This window comes from Apodemus sylvaticus, chromosome 14 (assembly GCF_947179515.1).
Source record: "Apodemus sylvaticus chromosome 14, mApoSyl1.1, whole genome shotgun sequence".
In the NCBI taxonomy this organism is placed as follows: Eukaryota; Metazoa; Chordata; class Mammalia; order Rodentia; family Muridae; genus Apodemus; species Apodemus sylvaticus.
The window spans coordinates 19,685,243-19,704,833 of NC_067485.1; the positions used below are offsets into that span (position 1 = coordinate 19,685,243).

The 19,591-nt window shown below is 44.6% G+C and overlaps 1 protein-coding gene across 3 annotated transcripts in view; it reads right to left on the reverse strand.

Moving 5' to 3' along the window:
• The window catches only part of Rnf144b (ring finger protein 144B), a 146,775-nt gene that overhangs the window by 17,990 nt on the left and 109,194 nt on the right, over positions 1 to 19,591 (reverse strand). For all 3 annotated transcript variants that reach the window (XM_052156945.1, XM_052156943.1, XM_052156946.1), the window contains exons 3-4: positions 11,459 to 11,563; positions 1,198 to 1,258 (exon numbers count right to left, since the gene is read on the reverse strand). In XM_052156945.1, the coding sequence (XP_052012905.1) occupies positions 1,198 to 1,258; positions 11,459 to 11,563 (166 nt within the window). The remainder of the gene's footprint in view (positions 1 to 1,197; positions 1,259 to 11,458; positions 11,564 to 19,591) is intronic.

A 19,591-nucleotide genomic window follows, 5' to 3' on the forward strand; every position in this document is an offset into this window, starting at 1 on the left:
GAGCCTGCTGCTGAGGAATGGGTAGTGCGGTGGTTAGAGAGGACGATGGTATTACGTATGCCACAAGAAAATAAATCTGCTTGATATGCCAGCCTTATGAGTTCAGTTGGGTGATCCACCCACGATGGAGGGACAAAATGGCCCAGAGTTAATAGACAGCAGGACCAAGGAAGGTTTTAGCTTAAGGAGGTGAATGGCATCCCCCTGCCTCAAGCTTCCCTTCGACACCCCTCTTCATGCTCCCAATAGTTTTCTTGCTTGTTTTCCTAAATGCCTCACCTTTCAGAATACTCAGAAAAAGCAAAGGAGATAACGGTGACCGTCCCCAGCATGCAGTGAGCATAGCAGACAGACGTTCATCCCCCACTCTCATGACAAGACCACACGTCCACATCGAGACACTGGTCCTTAGGCGGTTTATGTTTCTTTCTGACTACGGCTGGTAAATAAATATACTAGGTGAGACCATACCAGGCCTATGCGGGAAGCATCTCCCTCAGACTTCTCAAATACTAAAAAGATACAGTTTTCAGTTCAAGACTCTTTTAAGGGTGGAAACGGAGGAATGATGTCGTTAAAAAGGCCAGTCAGAGACAATAGGAATAAAAACATACTCTCTACAGAGAGATGGGCTCCCTAGGGAGAAAGGCTGCAAAAATTGCTCCATGGCCAAAGTCAGAAAGACAAATCATCCCAGCGCTCTGTAAATTCTATTAGAATAACACATATCCAAATTCTTGGGTGTCACCATGACTACAAAAGCGCTATCAGAAGGTGGAACGGTGAATACTTTATCATGAGGACCAATAGCAATGCTTCGACTGGTTAATGTTTGAAAATGATCTTCAGGAATGAGAGAAAAAATGATAAAAAACCTATTCCGAGAGTTATTTTCTTTTGTGCTACTATTATGAAACCATCTCACTTTTGCAATACCTTTCTGAACCCAGCCCAAATTAAAAATACAAAATAGCCATCATAATGAAAAATCATTTCCTGCTGCTCTGCATTTTTTGGTTCTCTTTTTTTCCCCCTAAGCTGTGACTGGGACAGTTGAAATCACATGTGGCGATTACTGTTTACACTTCTTGTAGTCCCCTTGTGGTTCTGTGGGCAGCCTTAATCTTGCTTGAAGCTCCTGTAAAGATGGTCTGTGTAAAAGTCACACCCACCACCGGGATAAACAAGAAAGTGTACCTCGTTCAAACTTTAGCCGCTGATAAAGCTGGAACTCATCCACAGGCACCAAACAGGCGATCTGAAATCAGAGACATGAGAGATGAGATTCTGGTCAGCAGAGGATCCCGTATGGCCGGCCCTTTCCAGTAGCTTTCTCCAACTTGACCTCTACACCCTCTCTGAGTTGTCTGGAAGCCATTATCACTGCTTGATCATGCAGCAACAAGTGCAGCAGTCTGTCCCCATTCCCCTTACCATGACTAGAAACCACTTCCCCGGGCGGGCCATCTGTGACGAAGGCCCCTGATAGCCTCCATTCCTTGGTCAGCAGCTACTGACCACATTTTGATATTTGGGTCTCTCGAGTTATTTGTGGCAGGTATGGAAGAAGCTCTTTCCTTCTCTACGCTCATAGAAAAAGGAAACTTTCCAAAGACTAGCTTTGGAGCTGAGGTCAAGCAGGTAGCACCTTGGCAATTAGGCCAACTCTGTACATAGAGATGGTATGCTTTGTGTGATATAAACTTTGACACTGACTAAATTTGCTTCACTTACACCACACTGACACATGATACAGTAGCAACGAGAGTCTGTCTTATGACATTCCTTGTGACTGGAGTCCCATTTCTGCTTCAGACAGCAGAATGAACCAAAGGGTTCCTAGTGACCAACAATGACTCATGCTAACCAAGACACTTCCCATTAAACATCTTACCATCTCAAACTCGGAGGGAGGAAATGTTAACTGCTCTTATAAACTGGAATTCTAAAGCTGTTAGTGCCGTTGATAGTGACGTATAACTATATTGATGTTACCCACTTACAAATGAGAGATGGGAAAAACTGGAGATCAGCCTCCCAGAAATTCAAGGAGTAAATGTGGGCCCCTCCTCTTAGCCTTGATAATTCCAGCATGAAACTAGTAAGCTACTATATACATACATTATTATATACATTATGTACTATATAGTATATATGCTTATATAGTGTGAACTATAGATATAATTTTCTTGCAAACTACATTTAAATGAAAACATTTTTGCAATTGACAAAACAAAACCTGCTTTGAGAAAACCATAGTAAGCTGATGTCGTAACTAAAATTGCATTTAATAAATACAAATAAATATTTTTTTGAGACAGGGTTTCACTGTGTAGCCCTGGCTGTCCTGGAACTCTCTCTGTAGGCCAGGCTGAGAGATTCACCTGCCTCTGCCTCCCAAGGCATCTGCAACCACTGCCCGGCATACAATACATTTTAAAAGTACATTCAAAATGGAATCATGTACCTTAAAAGCAGACTCAATCTGTATATTTCACTAATCACTCAGAACAAGGTAACAAAAAATGAACTAAAGATCACAAAATAATCAAGTTTAGTCTCCCTCATACCAAACTAAGTTTGGTAAATTCAATCCATTCTGAAGAACATTCCCCTTCAAACTTTCTTTTACCAAATTGAAAATAAAAATGTGTTTTAATCTGGTACCTTAAGTAAAAGTCCCTTAGCGATCCTCATAAGAAAAAATAGGACCAATTTCACACTATATGTATTTTGCTATAGTTCTATTAAAAGTATGATTGGGCATGAGCAACATAGAGAACTAAATTTGTTCTCTGCTATAGGACCACCCAAAACAAACAAACAAACAAACAAACAAAATCTCTCCTGAAGGTCAAAGGCGGCAGGAGTAAGATTCAGAGCTGGAGAGAGCAGGAGAGAGCAGGGGAGAGCAGGGGAGAGCAGGGGAGAGCTGGAGAGAGCAGGAGAGAGCAGGAGAGAGCTGGAGAGAGCAGGAGAGAGCAGGAGAGAGCAGGGGAGAGCAGGAGAGAGCAGGAGAGAGCTGGAGAGAGCAGGAGAGAGCAGGGGAGAGCAGGGGAGAGCAGGAGAGAGCAGGAAAGAGCTGGAGAGAGCAGGAGAGAGCAGGGGAGAGCAGGAGAGAGCAGGGGAGAGCAGGGGAGAGCAGGAGAGAGCAGGAGAGAGCTGGAGAGAGCAGGAGAGAGCAGGGGAGAGCAGGGGAGAGCAGGCGAGAGCAGGAGAGAGCTGGAGAGAGCAGGAGAGAGCAGGGGAGAGCAGGAGAGAGCAGGGGAGAGCAGGAGAGAGCTGGAGAGAGCAGGGGAGAGCTGGAGAGAGCAGGAGAGAGCAGGGGAGAGCAGGAGAGAGCAGGGGAGAGCAGGAGAGAGCAGGAGAGAGCAGGAGAGAGCTGGAGAGAGCAGGAGAGAGCAGGGGAGAGCAGGGGAGAGCAGGCCCAGGCAACAAGCCTGGCTCTGTCCGTGATGCTTCTGTGTGGCGGGCAGATGATCTTAATGCTTCTTCACCTTTGGGCCCAAGGTGGTATCTGTGACCCAATATTCAGTCTCCTCTTCTCTAATGCTACTGATATCAAAGATTCAATGCAACAGCCATGAGGCCAACTCGCCCTGATCGAAAATATTCTGTGGCCCAATACACACCTTTTTAAAATCCATCAAAGGCAGCTCCTAGCAATGCTGGTTTTTTTCCAGTGAGGAACAGTTCGTATAATAGCTAAGCCACAAAATGTTTACGGAAGACAAGCAAATGGGAAATCAAATGTTTTAGAAACAGATCCTATGTTAATGAGAAAAGGGACAGAAAGTGACACAGTAAGAGGTACTGAAAAGAGGGGTGGAGGTTTATTTTAAATTAGAAAGACAGATTTTATCAGAGTAACACTCAATGGCCAACAGGAAAGGCATACATCTCTAATGTGTGTTTGTGTGTCTGTGTTTGTGTGTGTGTGTGTGTTTGTTATTTATTAGAGGTAGGCCTTGACAAAGCAGGTCAACTTTCCCACTGAAGTTTGCAGTCACCGAGCTGTCCATGTTCACTCCGCTCCGCCAGGGACAACACAGACCCTGCCCAGGGCTCGCTGGTCTGTTCTGCTCTGCCGCTCGGGCTTGTATCTCCTCAGTAAGTCTGCTGACAGTCTGCCGTGGGCTATGCAGAAATGGCACTCAAAGAGTAAAACTCACTCAGAAGGCAATATACACATTGAAGAGTCAAAATAAATCTACTGCCTGACCTTTTCACCTCTTATATTTTGTAAATTAAACTAATATCCTAAAGTGCTTCTCTCTTGGTGTGGTTTTTATATGAGAGGAAGAGCAGAACATTAAAAAAAAATAGTACATTATCCAAAGTATTAATTCCTGGTTCCACTGTTATTTGGGGCTAAGCCATAATTGTTCATGGTTTCCATTTGCACAATTATAAAATTTAAGTAAATTCTATTAGGATGAGTTCTGGAAGGTGAAAGGGCCTTACTGGGTGTTTGAGGATGTTCACAGGTGCTTGAAAACTGTCACATGGCTAGCCTGGCAATCCCTGGAAATAAATGAAATTATAAAGAGCTATCTCGCTCTCTGTCTTTATCCACTATTGCCCAACAAAGATATTCAAAATTGTCCAAAATCACACTATAATGCTTTTTTGAAAAAAAATTTTTTATTCCCAAGTAAGTTCAGACTTAAGACATGTCATAAAGGCTGAATGAAGAGTTCCTGCACTCTCTCAATTCTCCTTAAAGAGAACCTCATATCAAAGTTGTCATTAATTATTAAAAGAATGCAGTTGAAATTGGTATAATACAACTGAATGGTTGCCAGGACTTACTAAGATTTCACACATCCTCCCACTAATGTCCTTTTCCAGTTTGGTACCCAACCCAAACCATCGCCCTCAGTCTAGCTGCAGGGTCTCCTAGGCCCTCGGTGACAGATGACAGGTGACAGCTTACCTTTCCCTCTCCTTCTCTTCACATATTTGAAATGCACAGGCCAGTGGCCTGAGTGCTGTTCTTCAACTTTGGTTGCCATGATGCCTTCTTATGATTAGATTCAGGTTGTGATTTGGGGGTGGGAGGGGATATCAGGTGTGATTTGGGGTAAAAGGATATCAATGTGATTTGGGGTAAAAGGATATCAGGTGTGATTTGGGGGCCATTGGGAGGTACACAGGGTGAGAATACTGGTGATATTAACTTCCTGATTTGATTAAGGGAATCTACGCCAGAGTTCTCTGTCCTCTGTAATTTGCATATATTTTACAGGAGTACTTTAATTCCAGATCATTTTTTTATACTATGTCTGCCACAAGTGTGTGGGTGCCTAAAGAGACCAGAAGGGGGCACTAAGAGTTCTTGGAGCTGCAGTTAAGGTCTGTTGTAAGCCATCCAACCTAGGTACTGGGAACCAAATTTGGGTCCTCAGGGAGGACAGGAAATGCTTTTAACCATTAAGTCATCTCTCCAGGCCCTTAATCAAAGATACTTAAGATAGCTGGCGCCTTTTCAATAATTAGGAGACGCACAAGATAAAGATGAAGACTTTATTACTTAGAGGTATTCAATCAGTGGGTGCACAGATGACTCTGTGTGTGTGTATGTGTGTGTGTGTGTCAGAGAGTACAAGCAAGGAGAGGAAAAAGGATACATATGTAATCATTGGTTAAGGGCATTATCTCAACAGGTTTTATGCGAGGAGTCTTACTTGAGTTTAAAGCACAGAATGGTGACTTCTAGGTGGTCACACTGGGACTGTGGAGTGGTTACTGTGGATTGTCCTGAGATGGTGTGGGGCCAAAGGCTAGTGAGGCCACTCGAGAAGTCTGTATCTAGCTGTCCCGTAGGGAGCTAGATTCTGTATAAAGCAGATATTTGGACTGGGCAAATTGAGGAAATTGGGGCAGGAGGAGAATTGGAAAGTATGTTAAGGGTGAGTGATGTGGCTTCTGCCACGAGAAGGCCCAGCTTGTCCTCGGAGTGCACGCTAAGGCAAAGGAATGTATGCCTGCACTGTGGAAGCCACGTGTGTTAGAGTGGCATCTCCAGCAGCCGACAAGACACAGGAAGCCAGACTCAGCCGGACTCTTTATCACTGTTTGCTATGACCATAGTACAGAAACAAGCACCCCGCCCACATCAACCCTAACCTTGTAAAAAAAAAAAAAATACAGAAGGAAGAGGAAGAGGAGAGGGAACAGGAGGGGAGAGTGGAACCAGCTCATCACAAATATCTGCTCTGAAAGTAATAGGTGACCCCCATAAGAAATGTGGGCCATAGCCAGGCGATGGTGGCACACGCCTGTAATCCCAGCACTCTGGGAGGCAGAGGCAGGCGGACGCCAGCGGTCTACAGAGTGAGTTGTTATAGCCAGGGCTATACAGAGAAACCCTGTCTCGAAAAAGTCAAATCCAAAAAAGAAAAGAAAAGAAATACGGGCCATGTAGCGTATATTCTTTTGTATTAGAACATTAAAATGTCATAGTTAAAAATTCGAAGTTAAAGACAGGCTTCAGGGTGCACTGCCTATTGGTTTGTAAAATCAGGCCAATAGGAAAGAGAAGCCAAGATTGTATTCAGGTCTAGCCCTTTAAATCAGCTGCTTAAAAAAAAAAAAGTCAAGAGCCAGGTTGACCAGTAGACTACAGGGGATGAGTGCAATCAGCAGTGAGTGGATCGTTATGACCCGCAAGCAAGGTCTGGGCCACTTCTGAGGCACCATGACTTGCAAAAACGGAAGCAGGAAAAGCCACTTGTTATACCAATTCTAATCATAATAACACTAGTGAACTAGCTACGTCTTCTGCCCCAACCCCCAAGAGCATGGGTGCCTCCTTCTAACAGAGCAGAAAAGGCGTCCACCATTCATCTGAGTATAGCAAACACCCATATACTAGAGGCCGAATCCTGAATGGAAAGCGCCGGAGGGCATCAAAGCAGGACAGAGAGCGCTTCCCCATTTACACCGCTGCCACCGTGGGTTAACCGAGGCTGGGACAGAGTCAACTAAAGAGCCGCTTAGCTTTCCTGGGCAGCTTTTAAAGATCATAGAGATTTTATCTTCCACTTACACGGGGCTTCAAATACATCTAAAAATGAGGTTTTAAATGTGTTCAAAAATAAATGTCAGCTGGGAACCTCAAAAATACCTCTTCACTCTGGTTTGGCAGAGTCCCCTCCCACCGCCAGAATTTAGCTTTTCTCCAGCCAGCACACATGACAATGGATGGGAATTAGAGACACAGAGGGTCCCTTCCTGTTTGTACCCCTACATCCCTGTCACAGGAGGAGTTTCCCTAGCCTGGCCTGGGCATCTTCACTGCCCCCCTCCCTGCCCCTGCTTCCTACCAGGGTAATGGGAAGGACTGGTGTTAAAGGAGAGATGGGGAGGGCAGGCCCTAGGAACCTGGTCCCTACAGCACCAGCAGCCTCTCCCAAAGCCACCTTAAATAAACACATCATCTGGGGGAAAACTGTATTTATTTTGCACGGGTAACCTCCAAGTCCTTCACCCTTCTCCTCCTCCTCCGCTAGGCCTCCAGGCTCTACACTCCAAATCCCTTCCTACAGAAATTCTGAGCCCTTGTTCCTGGCGAGGCCAACTGTTCCCACCCTTCCTCTGGTGCATACTGTGTGGCATTGGAAGGAAAAGCCAGACTGGTTGTTTTAGGGCCCCAGGACTTGGAAAGAAGCTCGGTGTGTGAGAGGCGGCAGAGAGGCACATTCCTGCCCTCCCCTGCCAGCTGCCGGTTGGAAGCTCAGTTGTCTTGGCCGCACAGTGACAGGTACTGTTCAAGTGGTTCTATGTGCTTGTCACTGGAATGTCACAGGGCACAGACAGCTTAGGCTCTCCTGGCACGGGTGGGGGCATGCCACTTCTCCAACACTGCAGGGAACTGCTGAGATTAAACATCACCTTTCAACATAGAACTTTACTTAAAGTAATGCTGACAGAAATAACAGCCCGCGTCCTGTGTTTATAATTCCATGTTGGACAAGGTTCCTGGTTCCGATACATGGGAAAACCCTGTTGATGAAAGTACCAGATGACGCAATGAAGGAAAACTTGACTTTCCCCAGGCTCCCAGCAAGGTCACCTGTCAGCCGCCAGCCACTGTCCATCATGGGGCTTCTGGGACACTGAAAGGGAAGTGTTCTCCTGCCTCTGGTGTAAGTTAAATGGAGCCCAAGCCGGCCATCAAACGCTTTCCTAACGAGGCTGTTCCTGACAGACAAACATGAAGAGACAGAGCCATGGCTGGGCCAATTTGGAGGATTCAGGAAAACAGACAGAAGGAGCAGAGCCAAGTGGGCAAGCTGGATCTACCCAGGAAAGGCTGCACACAAAGAGATCAGCCAGCAGGAGCCAGAGCCATTCCTAACAAGCATGGTTATGCATTACCTGTAATGATCAGACATTTCTCTCAAGTGAAAGGGAGAAAAGGGTCGTGGTGATGGGATCCAGTCAGGTGGTGTACAAATGAGTCCCACTGAGATAGTCAGCACTGCAGAGGCTATGGGCCATGCAGTAGTTAGCACAAGGGTTCTATACAAGGACATCTGGGTACCAGGAAGATACTCAGCCCCTTCTGTGTGTGTGTGTGGTATTTTCACTTTCAAAGGAAGAGTTCCAAATAAACAGATGTAGCTACTTAGATCTCCAATATAATCTTTTGTTTGATTCAAAATTCAGAATGAAAACACCCGAGTGCCACCCCCCACCCCATAGCCCCCCACCCCCTTACCCCCAGCGCCATTACAAGGTTTTACCACTGGAGACAGAAGTCATGGCACATTGCTTAAGAACTTGACTCCTGCAACTGAATGCTCATCTCTACAGAGAATGGGCTCTCTGTAAAGCCAGTGAGAATAGAAATGGCCTATGAGGACCCTGGAGAGTCATATTATTCATCTAATGAGAAAGGAGCTTGATGAATTTTAAATCTGCTCAGTTTAGAATAGTCTTTGTTCTGTTTTCTCAAATCTACTAGGAGATTTTTTTTTAAATAAAGTTTGAGAAATATTATGGGCTTGTTTGCTTTTAATATAGCCTTAAAGTAAAATTGCTTTTGGAAGAATAGCTAGATACAGCCAGAAGCAACCAGAAAGGAATGAGAATGTGTGTCCCTGAGGAGGACTGCATAGCAGGCAACAGGGAAATGGGCACGCAAGGACGACAGAAAAACCTAAGGGCTGTTCTAAACGCATCAGCCTCTCTGCCAGCATCCAAGACATCAGCATCCAAGACATCAGCATCCAGGACATCAGCATGCAAGACATCAGAATCCAGACATCAGCGAACAGTTCTCCCTACCATGCGAGGTCCAGGATAACACTGCGCAACTAGGCTCTCCACAGTGACAGAGATGCTCTGCTCTGGGCTGTCTATCAGGCAACCATTAAGCACGAATGGCTATGAACACTTCAAAACAATGATTAAGTAGCGTACCAGAAGAATTAAGTTTCTTTTTATACGCTTGTAATTAATCTACGATTAAATATCCACACAGGACTGGCAACTGCCAGACTGGGTCTAGATTCACAAACTTTGTTTTAAAACCTCAACCAAACTGTTCATTTGTGTTCGCTTATAGATTTTGTTTCATATAGAAATTAAAGTAAGATTTCACTCAAACCCAGCTTTTACAGTCTATTTTACATCTCTAGTGCTTCACTTGCATAATTAGCTGCCTCCTTATATGTTTGTGACCTCTCTGCCAGGTCAGAAGCTGCCCCAGGATGCTGCTCAGCTGCCTGGGCCTCTACTCAGTACCAGGAGCGGGGTGGTACCCGTACCTCGTGCTCTCTCTGTTTATACTTGGACTAGTCAGACTAGAGGAAGAAGTCACAAAGGACAATGCCACGGCCAACGCTCTCAAATACTGGGGCCTCATTTTTAAGAACAGTTCTGTCAGGCTACAGAGATGGCTCGGCAGTTAAGGGCAGTGGTTGCTTTTCCAGAGGTCCTGAGTTCAGTTCCCAGCAACCACATGGTGGCTCGTGACCATCTAAAATGGGATCTGATGCCCTCTTCTGTCTGATACCTGATACATGCAGGCATACATGTAAATAGAGCACTTGCATACATAAATAAATAAACCTTTTAAAAAAAACAAAACAACTTGTGTTACACAGCACACAGTGTCCAGAGCCCCAGGTGGCTAGTTTCCCAGGCCTCTGTCTCTTCCTTCCGTTACACACTGCAGAACACTGAGGTCAGCAGGTCCTTGGGGTGGGGTTGGGGGAAAGGATGAGTATCTTTATCATCCTTTTAGCAAAACTTAGACTTCATCAAGTTCTTAAGATGAGTCAATTCTACACCAACCTTTCTTATAGCCATGTTCTATAAACTGCACACAGGACAGACTGAGGCAGGGTAGGAGTAGCTACAGCACTTTCTCCCTGCTTTTCTTACAAGGCAAAGGGTATGTTTTAAAAAAAGAGAAGAAAGAAAGCAGGTGTATTCAGAAAGATGTATACATACGCACGCGCACACAGTTATCCATCCACCTGGATATTTAATCCACCCACACACTGCCGAGAGTTTCTGACTCTCAAGCCTTTCGCTGCACATTTCTTCTGTCTAACTTTGCTCCCCCTTAATGCTATGTGGCTGTAGACTAGGAGAACTGGATTAGAATCCCAGTTCTTCCTGGATCGGTCCCTTGAGGTAAGTCACTTACAGCCCCAGGGCTTCAGTTCCCTTATCTAAGAAAACACCTGACTGTGTGAGGCTTGTGGGGAAGATTAGCTAATACACAGGCCAAGGAAGGCCAGGAGGAATGCCCGGGGCCAGGCAGGTGTCCCGTCAGGTGTCCCCTGCTTATCAAATGGATGGTTTATTTCATCGGTTTCTAGGGAGCCTTCTTGGAAGATTACACATTCTCTTAGACAAGAGTTCATTATGCTCAGGTGAATAGGCACTGAAGAACCAGAGGCAGATTTCAGGGCAGCCATGAGGGGGGATCAGACCAAAAAAAAAAAAAAAAAAGATGAGACAAACTGTAACCTGGAGAGATGGGAAAACCTGCTCTAGGAGGAGAGACTTATCTGATGCACAAGGCAGCCCAGCTGCAAGGCCTCCCTCCCTCTCTGCTCTTTGGCAATCTTTTAACCTCAGACCACCTCTGCAGAAAGCTACTCTAGGAAGCAAACAAACTTATATAGAACCACAATTGCTTATATACTGTATAACTTACTAACTTAAGCACCCTCCAAGCCCCACTTCTGACCGGTTAGATTTCTAGCATCTTCACCTGTTTTAAGAGCTTCTACAATGCACAAGAAGACGTCCATAAACAGAACTGAGATAAATGGCCCTGCTCACAGCTTGTATAAGGATTCCAGCTCAGTGTGGCAATAAAACACTCCTTTAAAAAGTTAACCTCTGCTAACTCCCTAGTAGGCAATACTTAACGGTCAAGAGGTAGGAAATAATTCAGCAGGGAGGAAGGAACAGTCATGGAGTGCATCCATACCTCAGTTTCCTGCAGGGTCCCATGGTTTAGGCACACCATGTCAGGACAAGTGATAGGAGATCCACATCCTTCTCGGATTGACAGCACCATATACTGTTTCAGGCACTATAAAAAAAGAAATAAATACAAGCAGATATTTTAAACTCTGCACCCATTACAGTAGCACAAGGGTTACATAAGAGAACATCCACTGCCTCTTCCTAAATTGGCTGTCCTGGGGTTCTTGTACCCAGGAATCATAAGTTATCACAAGTGTGGATACTAAAGAGCCACCACTTTGGAAAGAATGCAGAGCCAGGCAATTAATCACAGGTGACTTCATCTTAAGAGTTTATTCAGGTCAAGATTCCCGCTTACTTGCTCGCTCAGTCTGTCCTCCATACTGGGAAAAAGAAGAAATGCTTTAGCATTCACAGCATGACCTTCATATTTTCTCTCTTTTCAAAACTCATTCCTGGGCTGGAGAGATGGCTCAGCGGTTAAGAGCACTGACTGCTCTTCCAGAGGTCCTGAGCTCAATTCCAGCAACCACCTGGTGGTTCACAGTCATATGTAATGGGAGCCAATGTCCTCTTCATCAATGTCTGGAGATGGCTACATTGTTCTCATGTACATAAAATAAATAATTCTTAAAAAAAAACAAACTTATTCCCAATTCTGTTTATTTTTTTTATTTAGATTAATGTGTCGAGTGTTTTTCTTGCATGTGTGTACTGCACCATGCATGTCAACAGAGGTCAGAAGCAGGTGTGGGATCCTGGAATTGAAGTTATGGATGGTTATGAGCGACCATGTGGGCGCTCAGAACCCACCCCAATCTCTGTAAGCGTTACATAGGCTCAACTGTCACTTCAGCAACCCCAGTTCTTTTTATTTGTGGACCATTCTGATGAGTTTGCTTAAGAGCAGAATGAGCTTCACTCTGGGGCCCTGCAAAGGAGCTACCCAGGCAGGGTCAAAATACTAGGAAGGACTGAGTTTTGTAGGATCAAGTCAGGTGACTTGCTGGTGGCCAGAGACAGCAAAGACACCTTGGGAAAATAGGCCATCCCAAAGGCCTTAGTAGATGCTATGTTGAGATTGTGATCTGTTTTGTTTTGTTGTTGTGCCTGTTTTGTTGTTTGTTTTTGGACACAGGGTTTCACTATGTAGTCCCGGCTGACCTAAAACTTTCAATCCACCTGCCTCAGCCTTCAGACCTGCTAGAGTTCCAAGCATTCCACACCAGGCACTCCTCAAAGAACTCTTGAGTAAAAAACAAAACAAAACAAAATAAAATAAAATAGGCACTGGGTGACTAGAGAAAAAGAAATTCTCCCAAGAGACAACAAGGAGACACGATCCACAACTTGATCGGCTTATTGATTATTGCATTGGAACCTTGGGCAGTGAGTAGAGAAAGCTTAGGAAAGGGATTGGTCGTAGCATGTAGGCCTCTAGTACCTTCCTTATCCCCCCGCACCTCAACAATTCATGCCCACAGGCAAAAGAAGGCAGAGCAGAGATGAGTCCCACAGGCTCAAGTGTGACAGATTCCAGATCGGAAGTATTCAGAACAAGTGTCACGCTGCTGGTATGCATTTGTCACGTACTTAGGCCTGCAGTTTGATTGCAAACAGGCTCTTGGCTTGTATTATTTTCCTATCAGGCACTCCAATCACCTGAAGGAGATTTCAGGTGCATAATACGATGTGTGTAGACTGCTCACAAATACTATGCAAGCCATTTTATAGAAGCCATTGCATGTTTGCAGGTTCTGGTATCTTGTGAGGAATCTCAGGCCTACTTCCCACCAGACACCAATTACTGTGGCTCCTGCTAATAAAACTCAAGAAGTCCAAAATCTGCCTCTTCTACTAATTAAATCTGAATTGGTGAGCCCTCATCTGTTTTTACAGCAAACAAACAAACAAACAAAAAGCCAAGCTCAATTGCTTGAGGAGTATCTCAAATATAATCTAGTCAGTGAAGCAACAACTTACAAAATGATGATTTATAACTGAGTTTCGATCTTTTCAAACTCATATACTTACATATCAACCCTTTACATTAAAAGCAATGTCATGCACTGTTACATAAACCATTGAATAAATGTCCGTGGTTAGAATGTTTCACAGAATTGTGAAATCTATGGCAGTTATTGACTTCTTGAAATTAAGTTTTTTTTTCCATGTGAAGATGAAACCCGGGCATCACTATTCTATCTCACTTAAAAGCATTTTTTTTTTCCTAGTTAGACACACTGATGACTCAATAGCCAGGGCCAACAACTTAAGTCAGATTTGGGTCTCTTCAGGAATTTAACAGGCCCTTTTCTAGAAGAATAAATGTCTTCAATCACACAAAACCCAGAAATTAACTTAAATATCCATCATGAACTATTCAAACAAACTTTGCTGAATTTATACAATGGGATGCTGCAAAATCATGAGAGAGATTTTCAAATGGTAGTTGGAAGACATGAGAACATGACCATGATATAGTATACCACAGAGAGAGGAGGCGTCGTGGTTACCCCAGTCGCTCTTACCCTGTGAGTAGCTTCATGGTAGATACCAAATATTAACTTGTACTTTCACGTTAAGAAATGGGTAACAGTTTCTTGCCCTAAGATTTACTGTGGGAAACGTGGCTTGGTCCCAGGGGCTGAGTCCCAGGAGAGAGTAGCATCGGGGACATGTGAGGAAGATCTCTGATGGGCGAAGCTCCAGAGGAGCTGAACCCTGGCTCACACAAAGGGTGATGTCCCAAAGGACCCTGCAAAGGGCTGCCTACCAGGCTGCTTCTGGAGACTTCCAAGGCTCTCATCGGCCACATGGTCCCAATTTTATTGTCTTTGCCCTCTCCTGCCAGCTGCCACTCACAGAAACTGAGGTAAACAGGCTCTAAAAAGCCAAGTTCCCCAGGCCCAAGGGGAAAGGGCTTGAGGGAAACAGGGTGGTACCATACTACGAATGTCAGAGCCCAGTGGCTGAGGTGGGACACCCACTGACGGGGGAAGACTCCACCCAGGACCCAGACGGCTGTCCCCATCGTGTTTAAAGTTCCCTGACTCTGACAGGAACCAGTTAAAGCCACACAGGGCAGAGAAGCTGAACAGACAGAAAGGGTGTACAGACCAGCACATCCCATCAGCCTGTAGACAAGCTTTCCCTTACAAAGTTTTAGGGGTAGAGAAAAGGCTCTAATGGTATATAGTAACTAGAGAGATACTATATGTATCTTTATGGTACAAAATAATTATTTAAACTTACACTGCAAATTTATACAGTTGAAATATTAAGGTTCCCCACTGGCTGCTTAGAGCAGATGTTCCGTTTGCTAATGCAAAGTCTGTAACATATCAAGTAATGAATTTAGAAGCTTTCTACTCAAGCACTCCCATGTCTACAAGAAAGACGGTGTGCCGCGATTTTAGGAGAGAGGCTGGATCTGGGTGCAAACCCCTTCCTTTTATTCTAAGAAAGGCTTGCTGGAGATGGGGACCTGTGCATGTGGGTTGTTCCTGCTGCTGGGAGCTTGCTTGGGTGCCCGGCCGACGTCATCGGAGTGGGTGCACACTTCTCCGAGAAGCAGAGGAAGTTAGTTCCTGTCGCTGCTTCTTACATTTTCCAAGTGCCGCGTACTCAGGTCTTCCGTTTACTTTCACTGAAAAATATCACCTCAGAGCCTCCCTTCACTGCTCCCACTGGCTAGAGAAGCACAAAGAATCAGAAGTGTCTTACAAGAACCACAGTCTGTAACAGACAAGCCAAACCCAGGTAAACAACGAACGATTCTGGAGGAAAAAAGGAAAAAAACAAAACCTGGCACCTAGCTTACACATAAAGAGAAACACATAACACTACAGTCATTTGTCACCTTAAGCAAGTGCAGATCATACTTGAGCAGTATGCAGATCTTGCAATTTTCTGATCAGCCAACAGAGTCTAAAAGGGATGTTTCAAAAACAACATTTCAAAAGCCCGGGTGACTCACGGAAGGAAGCATTGTTTCTTTTGTGCAGTTCCCTTTCATGTGCATGGCTTGACAGAGCAGAGACAAATACTTTAAGACCATAAGGGTCATAAATAATATCAGAGACTCCTCTTCCAACTCACTGCACAGCCCACAAGGATTCCGACAGGACGTCGTCAAGCGCCCAGCCACCAAACACACGGGGAGCCAGGTGATGGGTATTGTTCCCTCCGGCTCAGCCTATGACTTATGTCAATGGAATTTTTCAAGGAAGGGTTTTTTTCAAGGCTGTTGCTCACACTGTATCAAAGGACACAGTGTTCTCCACAAGGTGTTCTCCCTTGCCATAGAGACATGTAATGCACCCACTTAAGAGCCAACTATGGGCATAGACCACACAGTCAGAGATACACAGATGATGGGCAGATGATAGTTAGCTAGACAGATGCTAGATAATAGATCATTGATAGATAATAGATAGAAATTGCTAGATAGGTTATTAGCAGGTGATAGATTAATAGTAATATTAATGATAGATGATTAATGGATTACAGATGACAGGTAGATGATAGACAACAGATGACGGGAAGGTGACTGGGAGAAAGGCAGTCAGATCGATGGATGACAGATGATGTATTTGTGTGTGTGTGTGTTCTTGACTGTACTGCTAATCCTCCCCAGAGCTCCCATCCATGCTACCTTGTCAGAAAGGACTTCCCAGCTAAGAAGACTCTTCCCTGCCTTTAGGGGTCTCTGGATGTGGTGTGCTTCCTCAGGTTAAACAGCAACCCTTGGCATCGACCTGCCCTGATAGAAGACCTTTATCTTGTCTTCCGCGGGATCCTAGGAAAGACAGAGCCACACCCAGACACATCACTGGTCTCTGAATCCCTCTCTCATAAGCATCATGACCCTGTTTCAACTATCATAGCTTTATCGTGAGTTCTGTAAACTGGAGATGTGTTCTCTGACTTTGTTTTTCTTTTCTGAGATACTCTGGACAGTTCTAGTTGTTTCTGTTTATAACACGCAGAAACAGTACTGAGTGCCTTCCACTTACCTTATCAATAATGTTTATTTTTCACAGTATACATTTTACATATTTTCATCCATTTCTTGGTCTTTCAGTCCTTTGGAAATTATTGTAAATGGAGTTTCTTTCACAGTCCCATTCTATCAATCCTTGACAGGATGGAGAAATACTGTTGACCTTTGTACATTGTTCTTGTCTTCTGCCGCCTTGCTAAACTGGTATCTGAAATTTTAAATCTGCGGTGACGGTTAGGTGTGGCCATGCCTGAGAATCCGTGTCCTGCACCATTCACCCCCATCCCTGCCCCACCTCTGCCCCACCCCTGCCCTAACTATTACTCTGGGAGATACAGTTATGCCTTCCATTGCTGCATGCGTGGGTTAGCAGTGTTAACTGAGATGAACCTCAGAGAGAGGGGTCTTTCCATCGATACCCACAATGGAAACAGGCGTTAGCTAGTTCTAAGCAAAGGAGTGAAGGAAAAAAGGGGAAATTACATATACAACATTGAAATACTTTTAATTTCAAGAACCTTAAATATTTTAAAGTGGTTCTGCTACTTTTTCTGGAAAGGGGTCCAGAAGTCTGAATGGTCAATATGGAAAATTATGTCCAGGCTCCACTCAGAAGCACCTCCGGTTTTCACCAACAGAGAGCAATCAGACACTTCTGTTTTCATCTCAAGTGATTAAGAAATACCTACTTTTGGTGACAGGAATTACTACCTGGTCCAGCCCTCTCAAGGAAGCCATGAGATCTGGAGACTAGAAGAACATTCCACCAGAGCAGATGTCTCTCATGGTGGATACCTGCTTCCAACACAGATGACTCAACAACTCTCCGTGGACCTCAGAGGCTTCCCCTTTGCCCCATCCGGACTTAATCTCTCACCAAATCCTGCTCTAGTCCACAGGAGAGCCATCTGGCCCGGCCGCTACCTATGACACAGAAAATACCCATGGCTCCAGGACGAGAAAACAAACACGCTAGCCAAGTTTACATCCTTCCATTTCCTCCAAGGAAGCGTTACCTCAGCGCCGCAAGCCCTCGGCTGGCACCGGGCGTCAGCACAGACCTGGCACAGGCAGTGAGAATAAGCATGCCCCTACTCCACATAGGAAGGGAAGCAAAAGTCAAATTGATAAAGGTTCAGAAAAATCTCTGCTGCCATGATTAAACAGGATTCAACCATCCAGCCTCCTCTATGTGAACACGGGCAGCACGGTGTCTCTCCAGGGAATTCAGCGTGAGTATCCAAATCATGTAACACACATGAGGCGTGGTGGGTAAACGGAAAGAGCTTTGTGATGGGGAAGAGGGCCATGGCTGGGATCTGCTGAGCTTCCTTCGACTCAGCTAACTCACGGCTCCACCCTCACCAATGTTCGTGGAGTTCACTTTGGCATTAGGACCAAAAAATGACTTCCAAGGGGGACTTTGAGGACCCTGTTCGTTTCCTCTGTTTGCTGCTTGCCTAACCAAGAGGTGAGGGGCTTCCACTGTCACCACAAGCCACCCCACCGGAACCAGCTGTGCGCCTAAGCTGTACAGTTCTCCTGCTATTGGTTAATTGTCTCAGACATTCAGCTAGTGATGGGAAGGTGACAAGCAGAGCTTACATCTGAAAATCCCTCGCTGTGCTTTCACAGAAACTCCGAAACTGCTATCATCCCATTTCACACGGACCACATGAGTAATTGAGCCTCAGTTCTCATGACTAATACTTACAGAATTTGAGGTTTAAACTAACATCTGATTGGGATGCTTATCCTTCTGTGTTTTCCTACTATATAAGTTATTATTATATTTTTTTTACAGACGATATATTTTGATCACATTCCTTCCCCTCCTCCAAGTCCTCCCAGATCTTTCATATTTCCCTCCCGAGGCCGCTTTTTTTTTATTTTATTTTATTTATTCGATATAATTTATTTACATTTCAAATGATTTCCCCTTTTCTAGCCCCCCACTCCCCGAAAGTCCCGTAAGCCCCATTCTCTTCCCCTGTCCTCCCACACACCCCTTCCCACTTCCCCGATCTGGTTTTGCCGAATACTGCTTCACTGAGTCTTTCCAGAACCAGGGGCCACTCCTCCTTTCTTCTTGTACCTCATTTGATGTGTGGATTATGTTTTGGGTATTCCAGTTTTCTAGGTTAATATCCACTTATTAGTGAGTACATACCATGATTGATCTTTTGAGACTGGGTTATCCCACTTAGTATGATGTTCTCCAGCTCCATCCATTTGCCTAAGAATTTCATGAATTCACTGTTTCTAATGGCTGAATAGTACTCCATTGTGTAGATATACCACATTTTTTGCATCCACTCTTCTGTTGAGGGATACCTGGGTTCTTTCCAGCATCTGGCAATTATAAATAGGGCTGCTATGAACATAGTAGAGCATGTATCCTTATTACATAGTGGGGAATCCTCTGGGTATATGCCCAGGAGTGGTATAGCAGGATCTTCTGGAAGTGAGGTGCCCAGTTTTCGGAGGAACCGCCAGACTGATTACCAGAGTGGTTGTACCAATTTGCAACCCCACCAGCAGTGGAGGAGTGTTCCTCTTTCTCCACACCCTCTCCAACACCTGCTGTCTCCTGAATTTTTAATCTTAGCCATTCTGACTGGTGTAAGATGAAATCTCAGGGTTGTTTTGATTTGCATTTCCCCAATGACTAATGAAGTTGAGCATTTTTAAGATGCTTTTCTGCCATCCGAAGTTCTTCAGGTGAAAATTCTTTGTTTAACTCTGTACCCCATTTTTTAATAGGGTTGTTCTGTTCTAACTTCTTGAGTTCTTTATATATATTGGATATTAGCTCTCTATCTGATGTAGGATTGGTGAAGATCTTTTCCCAATTTGTTGGTTGCCGATTTGTCCTCTTGATGGTGTCCTTTGCCTTACAGAAACTTTGTAATTTTATGAGGTCCCATTTATCAATTCTTGCTCTTAGAGCATACGCTATTGGTGTTCTGTTCAGAAACTTTCTCCCTGTACCGATGTCCTCAAGGGTCTTCCCCAGTTTCTTTTCTATTAGCTTCAGAGTGTCTGGCTTTATGTGCTTTTGAGTTCTCCGAAGCACAGCTTTGTTCACGTTTAACTCTTGACAATCATGTGTTTAACTCTTCCCATCAC